Raw genomic sequence first — 8,793 nt, 5'->3', positions numbered from 1 at the left:
CTTGTAAGAATAGAGCATAACAGCAGCCATGTTAGTATAGCAGCTATTTTAAGAGCATCGCTGAGAGTGAGCTTGCAATTCCTAGATTCTAAGAACCAGTGTCTGTAACCATTAGATTACCCTAACAGTCAGATTCCTAGAATCCACATCTGAAGCTGTCAGATTATCCTGAGGGACCCATTCTGTATGCCTATTTAAACTGCCTAATTATGGTGCTCTGGGTCCAACCCTGTCTGGGCGCGGCCACTGTGTCGGTTCCACTCCGGGGGTTCGGACCCTAGCTCGAGCTAGCTAATGAAGGCCACCTTTGCTTTTGCATCAAACTTGGGTCTCGGTCATTCTTGGACTCGGCACTGGTGTGCTTTAACATGCTTACATATACTGCCATATCCAATAGCCTTATACTTTCTTCCTTGTTCTCCCCAACTGCTTATGGAATATGACTTCCCAGACCCATGGGGCTGTCTTTTTTTTTTTTTTTTTTTTGTGGGACCCTCGCCAGTGGCTGGGGAACAAACTGGCGCTGCAGAGGCTCTCTGGGCCATCAGGGGAGGCCCAACAGGGCTGTCTTTTGATTGGTTAGGGCTACCTTGCCATTTCCATCTCCTTGGCTAGTGATGGAGATGAGGGAATATCATATTGTCTGAACAATGGGATGGTGGGGGAAAGATGTCATACAGTCTGGTCAGTGGAATATTGGTGAAGTCTATTGGTCAGGCTTTAGGATAGTTGATTTGTTCTTCTATAGAGCCATAGAAAGAGAAATATCCTTTTTTGGTCTCTGATTGTAGTTTATTTATTTTTCATTTATTTTTTCCTCTTTGTTCATTTTTAAACAATATTTGCTTTCCCTCCTCCCCAAGTGTAGTCTCCATAGAGTTTCTTTCACCAATGCACCTGTGCACCGTCACCTCAGTCCCCTGTGCTCCTCCCTCCCTCGGTCTGATCCCTCTCTGATTATATTTTAATGAGGAGAACTAGAGTGGGTGGTGTAAGAGGCTTTTTGTTTGTTTGTTTTGGCAATGAGAACATGGCCTGAGGACTAGAGCTAACACTGGAATGATGGAAAGGTTAAAAGGGTGACCAACCAAACATCCTGCTAAAATCAGGAAAATCCTGGGTAAGCAGGGCCAGTTGGTTATTCTGGAAAAGAAAACTTTGGGTCTTTGACATTATCTTCAAACTGCTGAATTAACCAACTCCAAAAAACTTATCACTGGACTTTAAGCATTGTGAGAAATGTCCTTGTTATTTATGCCACTCTGAGTTGCTTTTTGTTTTAGGCAGCTGTTAAGTGTTCTAAATGGCTAATATGAAAGGAATTTTATTCTAGATAAAACACCCCAAAAATGAGTAGTGTCATGTAAGAAGAAGATAAGGCCTTTAAAGATGTGTTCTTCTTAATCCAAAACATTTCACTTATAGTCATTAGTTAATTCATGAACATTTATTAAAAATATCTTAATAGGAATTAATAATCAGTTTATAACCAGTCATATCATTTTGAATTATCATCCTATATGACCCTTCTCTGCTTTACAGTATAGTGAATTCCTAGAAATAGCTGTAAAGCTGATCAGGTACTATTGTTCAAACATCTTCTACACCAACAGCAATAAATGTCAACTGAGTGGGTAAGAATTCAAAAATGAAATAATTCTTGATTAGCAGCTTCACATGACCAGAATAATGTACCAACCATTGACAAAGGGCACTCATCATAATCTCTTTAAATTAATTTTTTAATTGTAGGTAACTACAGATTCACTGATTCTAATTTTTTAGCTGTCTGGAGCGTGTTTCTCATTCTTGTTTCTAGGGAGAAGGGCTGCATTAGAACTCCATTTGAAACTTTAAGCAAACCATCAGGCAGACTCTAGTATTCTTCCAAATGCTCCTTACTTGGCTTCATCACAAATATCGTTGAGTATTTGTGGAGTGATTGTTGAGTACTGACCTCTCGAACATGACCTCCGACAATCAATTCTGTCATCTACTTAAACACAAGAAAAATGGTAGAACTTCATGCCAATAGAAATGCTTAATTACCTAGGTATATGGCAATAGCAGCTCTGGAGAAAATGCCAGAGATAATTGGACATTATAACATTTGGAAATATATTCTGTTCTAGAGGGTTCTATCTCAAGTGCCTGGGGAATTGTTTTCAGCTATCTCTCCTGTTAAACAGTCTGTGATACCACTCAAGAAATGAGGAAAGGCTGTTGGCAATGGAGTCATCATCTCACTGACAGCACTCAACTACTTATCTCCCTTTGTCAGGACCGGAGGGTGGCAGATTTCAGAGTCTGGTCAATTGAGGGGCTGAGTCAGTGAACTGGCAGGACTTGTGACCAACAATCAGTGATGATAACCATCTGCAGGAATACTCCAGTGAATTTAAGGAGATCTCACACCTGGTGGAAAGATAGGCTGGCTCAGTGTAATCTGCACACCTTTAGTGGACATATCTCCTTTGAAAAAGATTGCAATTTTTAGAGGATACCAACTATGTCCTTCCAGATCCATATTCCCCTTTATCAGGCCAAGTAAGAAAACATTTTTAGTGAGAATATCTGACTCCTAAAATTGCTGCTTATAACAATTCAGTTTTAATGACTGTCCTTTCCCATTGCTGCTTTTTCTTGCAAAAACTTTGACAAAATGTATGCTTACAAATGTTTGATTATATTAACTTGTCATTTCTCAAAGATGCCAGTAACTTTTTTTTTAAGATTTATTTATTTATGCATACAAGAGCTGGGGTGGAGGCCAGAGATGCAGGGGGGTGAGAGGATTCATTAGAGACAGAGTGGGGAACAGAACAGGCAGACTGAGTGAAAGACACTGCTGAGGGGAGGAGCAGGCAAGGCAGGAGAGGTCTGCTTCGCCATGTGGATTGCTCCCTGGCCAGCTGGGGATTGAACTTATGCTGCAGAGGCTGCAGATTGCTTCACAGTGTGGTGCCCAACCCTTTGCACCACCAGGGAGGCCCAGCCATTAACTTTCTTAAAGATGCTTTCTACTGCCTCACCATCCTTAAGAACAAACCCATCACACATATAGTAAAGGTTTGTACTTGTTAAAATGCAAATATCAAAATCAAATATTGCTTCAGAAAGATTTAGGAAAGGATCACTTAAATTATTGATAGTGACTTCCAAAGAAAATTAGACTTCTAAGCTTCCATCTCAACCAATACTCTGGTGTTCTTTTTTTCTCTTAGAAATGAGATAGTAGATTATAGAAATTTAGAGCACAGGTTTTGTGACCGTATAGATTTGGATACAAATCCTTATTTTGCTACATGCCTGTGTGCATTGTGCCAAGTTAAGCTTTCAGAGTTTCAGTTTTTCCGTGAACATTGAGGTCATAATATCGACTGCACAGGGTTGTCTTAAATTTGATATAGAGTAATTATCTGAGTGTTGGAGTGTAGCTCTCAACAAATGGTACCATTATAATAGTAGTAATTTGGGTTTGTTTTATTTCTAACTATTGGTACACTTTCTACACTTGCCTTCATGTTGCCTTCGCAAGATTAATGCATTCATCAACCTGCTAATTTTGTTGCCAGTCTCCTTTACCTACTAATTTGGAACGTTTTCTTATTGTCACCAATTTTTTAGTCAAAACGCATTATTACAACCTTTATTATTTATTTTACAATTAGAAATTTGATTACCCTTTTTAGCTACATGTGATAAACAAAAATACAAATGAAAACCAAAACTCCTACCCCATGCTGAGTCCTTGTCAATATCAGAGAGTGAAAGAAAAGAACAAAAAACAAATCCAGAGATTTTGCTTACTTTTTTCCTGCTGGGTTATTTTAAAGGAGAGAATTAATTTCTGTATTAGTTTCCTAGGAACACCTTAACAAATTAACAAACTGGGGAGGAGGGGAAATTAAAACAACAGAAATTCATTAGTTTATAGTTCTAGAGGCTTAAAGTCCAAAACCGAGGTATTGGCAACGTTGGTTCCTTCTTGGAACCCCGAAGGAGAAACATGTGTCCAGCATCTCTCCTGGTTTCTGGTGGTGCAGTCCTTAGTGTCTCCTGACTTGTAAAAGCACCCTCCCCTGATCTCTGTGTCCCTCATTACATAAACTTCTTTCCTAGGTGTCACCCCTGTGTCTCCACATGTTCAAATTTCCCTCTTTTTCTAAGTCATTGGGCTTAGGGCCCACACTATGTCAGTGTGACACCATCTGAGCTTGTTACATCTACAAAGAATCTATTTCCACATAAATTCACATTCTTTTTTTAAGATGTCTTTTATTCATTTATACATACAAGAACTTGGGTGCAGGCCAGATGTGGGTGTGTGTGTGTAAGGATTCACCAGAGTGGGGAGCAGAACAGGCAGATCGACTGAAGAGAGCAGCAGGAGAGATAGGAGAGGTCTGCTGCACCATGTGGGTAGCTCCCTGGCCAGGGATCAAATTCATGCTGCAGTGGCAGTGGCTGTCAATAGCTTGACAGCACTGAGACTTTAACCCTAATCACCATGGAAGTCCATAAATTCACATTCTGAGCTTCTTGATAGACATGATTTGGGGCTAGGGGTATTCCTCAATCTAGTACAACTACAAATAAAATTTGATTTTAAGAAATGAGAAAACAAAGTATGTTTGCACTGTCCTAAAGAATCTTCCTCTAAAGCAGTCTTCTGATTTAATCTTTTGATCTCATTGTTAGTACCCTAGATAAGGTTCTAGTGTACAGAACTAATATTTTGAAATGCATAATCTGACCTGTTTTGTTTTCTCACATGCATGAAGTTGGCTCTAATTATTTTGGGAATCTATCTTTTAGGAGTGGGAGTTGGGGAAGAACAGACGAATCAGAATTTGTTGTGGGTATAGAAATAATGTCAGCTTCTGGCACTCAGAATAGATCTGTGCAGCCAAGACAATTGCCGTGTAAGCCTATTTTGTTGAAATTTAATTGATCCCTACATTTTTGGCATATCTTTGCTAAACTAGGAATTCAGGTCATAAAGTATCCTCAAAATATGTAGATAATACCAGTATTTACGATTAATGCTTAAATGATTAATCCAGATATAGATATTTGGAATTTGGAATTGAAAAGAAAGATTATAAAAATACTGTGGTTTCCTGGCTTGTGGGTAGGAAATTTGGAGAGAAAGGAAGGAGAGTTAAGAAAATATGGTACACTCTTTCCGTGCCTAGCGCAGCCATGGCTTGTGGTCCCAGGAAGCATCTGAAGCAAGTGGCGGCTCCAAAGCATTGGATGCTGGATAAAGTGACCAGGGTGTTTGCTCCTCGTCCATCCACTGGTCCCCACAAGCTGAGAGAATGTCTTCCTCTAATAATTTTCCTAAGGAACAGGCTTAAGTATGCTCTCACAGGAGATGAGGTGAAGAAGATCTGTATGCAGCGGTTCATTAAGATAGATGGCAAGGTCCACACTGATATAACCTACCCTGCTGGTTTTATGGATGTCATCAGCATTGACAAAACTGGAGAGAATTTCCAACTGATCTATGATACTAAGGGTCGTTTTGCTGTTCATCTCATTACACTCGAGGAGGCAAAGTACAAGTTGTGTAAAGTGAGAAAAATATTTGTGGGCACCAAAGGAATTCCTCATCTTGTCACCCATGATGCTCGTACCATCCGCTACCCTGATCCCCTCATCAAGGTGAATGACACCATTCAGATTGATTTGGAAACTGGCAAGATTACAAATTTCATCAAGTTTGACACTGGTAACCTTTGCATGGTAACCGGAGGTGCTAACTTGGGAAGAATTGGTGTGATAACCAACAGAGAGAGACATCCTGGTTCTTTTGATGTAGTTCATGTAAAAGATGCTAATGGCAACAGTTTTGCCACTCGCCTTTCCAACATTTTTGTTATTGGCAAAGGCAACAAACCATGGATTTCTCTTCACCAAGGAAAAGGTATCCGCCTCACCATTGCTGAAGAAAGAGTCAAGAGATTGGCAGCCAAACAGAGCAGTGGGTGAAAAGTTTACTAGGTGGATGGAAGAGTCTTGATGCTTAAATAAAGATGATCCGGCATGATTTAAAAAAAAAGAAAAAGAAAATATGGTACAAAAATTTGTCTCATGACTAGAATAATGCACAAAAATTTTAGGCTAGAAATGAAATATTCCTAAATTGAAACACCTACCTATCTACAGAAATGATTGGAAAATAACATAAAAGGTAATTTAAGAATATTTTGAAACTTGTTCCCTATGTAGTTTTTAACATAGGTAACAACAAAATACATAAGAGAATACAAAAACCAGGAGGGGTTAGTAAAATTATAGTTTGTGAGTCTCTTATAAATGTAGTATAATTCAAGGTAAACTGAAAATGTAAGGGCATATAATGTCAGACATTGAACAAAATACAGGTATATATGAAACGAAAAAGAAAAAGTGAAAAATACAATGTTTTTTAATCCAAAAGAAGGCAGAAAAGGTGAAACAGAGGAACAAAGACCAGAAGGGACAATTAGAGAACAAATAACAAAGTGATAAACCTTATCAGTAATTGTATTAAATGCAAAAAGAATGAACATCCCATTGTCAGACAGTCTGAATAACAAAACAAGCTCCAACTATGTTGGTTATGATTGGCACACTTTAAATTCAGGACACTGATAGGTTGAAAGTAAAAGAATTGAAAAAGTTACACTGTGTAAACACAGAAAACTGACATAGCCATTAACCAAGCTGATGTAATTAAGTATAATAATATCAGATCATAGAGCCTGCCTGGTGGCACCGGGGGTTAAGCACCACACTATGAAGAAATCTGTAGCCTCTGCAGCACGAGTCTGATCCACTGCCCACCAGGTTGCTGCCCACATGGGGCAGTAGGCCTCTCCTGACTTGCCTGCTGCTCCCCTGAGTCAGTCTGCCTGTTCTGTTCCCCACTCTGTCTCTGGTGAATCCTCTCACCCCCCACATCACTTGCCTGTACCCCAGCTCTTGTATGCATAAATAAATAAATCTTTAAAAAAATAATATCAGATCATATCCTTCAAGACAAGGAGTCTTATTAGAAATAGGGGGACATTAGAAATATAATTATTTTAAAAAAACCACATAACTATCCTAAATGTGTTTGCATCTAATAATGTATTAGCAAAATTTTTCCAAATTGTCACACATGCCGCCTGAAACCTTATCTTCCTATAGGTCTTAGAATAGCACTTTCTATGACTTTTCACTTGTCAATACTTTTCTTTTCTTTTTTTTAAAAGATTTATTTATTTATGCATACAAGAGCTGGGGTACAGGCCAGAGATTCGGCGGGTGAGAGGATTCACCAGAGACAGAATGGCGAACAGAATTGGTGGATCGACTGAAATACACTGTTGAGGGGAGAAGCGGGTGTCAGAGAGGTCTGCTGCACCATGTGGGCAGCTCCCTGGACGACCAATGATGGAACTCATGCTGCAGAGGCTGCGGGTTGCTTCATAGTGCAGTGCTTAACACGTTGCGCCACCAGGGAAGCCCTGGTTAATACTTTTCAGTACCTTTTCATGAACATCTTTTCTTCTCTCTGCTTAATATGGATGTGTCTCAAGGATCAATCCATATTCTTCTTTCTTTGGATCTATAATTTGTTGTTGTTCTCATGCTGGATAACAAATTTAAATATCACTTAACAAATTACAAATTTTATAAATACCACCCAAACTTTTCCACCAAATTCCAAATTTGTATATTTAAACGTCTTTTCATATTTCTACTCAATTATCTTATAATCAACTTAAATTCAGCTTGACCAAAACTAAATTTTATTCAGCCTGCTGTAAACTTCCCATCCAAATTGAAGACAACTATATTCTTTCACGTTAAATATAAAACCTTTGGAATTATTAGTGATCATTTTCTTTCTTTTACACCTCATGTTTGATCCCTAAGGAGTTCTTGTTGGCTCTACCATCAAACTACATTCAGAATCCACCTACTTCTTACCACTTGCATTGCTACATCCCTGGCCCAATATCAGCGACTTGAGCTGGCCTTCTCCACTCGGATTCTAACTGACTCTATACCTACACCTCATTATACAAAATTCTTTCAATACAGCAGCTGGGTTGATCCTTTGTTTTTTACCCCCAAGAATGAGAGACCTACTTACATATTTAATATTTGTTTGAAATATTATTTAAAATTATATTGAGGGGTCTCCCTGGTGGCACAGGAGTAAAGTCTCAGCACTATCAAGCTATTGCCAGCCACGGTCTGAGTTCAATCCCTGGGCAGGGAGCTAACCCACATGGCGCAACAGACCTCTGCTGTCTGCCAGCTGCTCCCCTCAGCAGTGTGTTTCTTTTTCTTTTTTTTTTTCAGCAGTGTGTTTCAATAGATCTACCTGTCTAGCTCCCCATTCTCTCTCTGGTGAGTCCCCTCACCTCCCCCCACACCTCTGGCCTAGACCCAGTTCTTATATACATAAACAAAATCTTTAAAAATAAATTATGTTGAAATTAATGTAAATAAAGCCAATCATTTTAGCATGTACAACTCATTGGCACTGAGTGAGTACATTCACCATGTTCTGTAAGTACCTTGATTAAGTTCCAAGACATTTGTGTCATCTCAAAAGAAAACTCTATACCCATTAATCAGTAATTCTCTTTCCCCAGCTCCCTTGCATCTCCTGGAACCATCAGTTGTTTTCAGTGCCTATGAATTTACCAGTGCTTGATATTTCATATAAATGGAATTATAGAATATGTGATCTTTTGTTATTGTTTCTTTCACTTGTATTTTCAGGATTCATCAATGTGATAGCTT

The 8,793-nt window shown here is 38.9% G+C and overlaps 1 protein-coding gene across 1 annotated transcript; it reads left to right on the top strand.

The window, feature by feature from the left end:
- The first annotated feature begins 5,205 nt into the window (after positions 1-5,205).
- On the top strand, positions 5,206-6,012 carry LOC119245277 (40S ribosomal protein S4-like). Its single transcript, XM_037511493.2, has one exon. It carries the CDS (start codon positions 5,206-5,208, stop codon positions 5,995-5,997), a length of 792 nt encoding a protein of 263 aa, XP_037367390.1. The 3' UTR covers positions 5,998-6,012.
- The last annotated feature ends 2,781 nt before the right edge of the window (positions 6,013-8,793 follow it).

This window comes from Talpa occidentalis, unplaced genomic scaffold, assembly GCF_014898055.3.
Source record: "Talpa occidentalis isolate TD23 unplaced genomic scaffold, MPIMG_talOcc4v2.1 talOcc4.14, whole genome shotgun sequence".
NCBI classification, from domain to species: domain Eukaryota; kingdom Metazoa; phylum Chordata; class Mammalia; order Eulipotyphla; family Talpidae; genus Talpa; species Talpa occidentalis.
The sequence above is the reverse complement of the archived record's forward strand: the minus strand, read 5'-3'. Positions and strand labels throughout refer to the sequence as shown.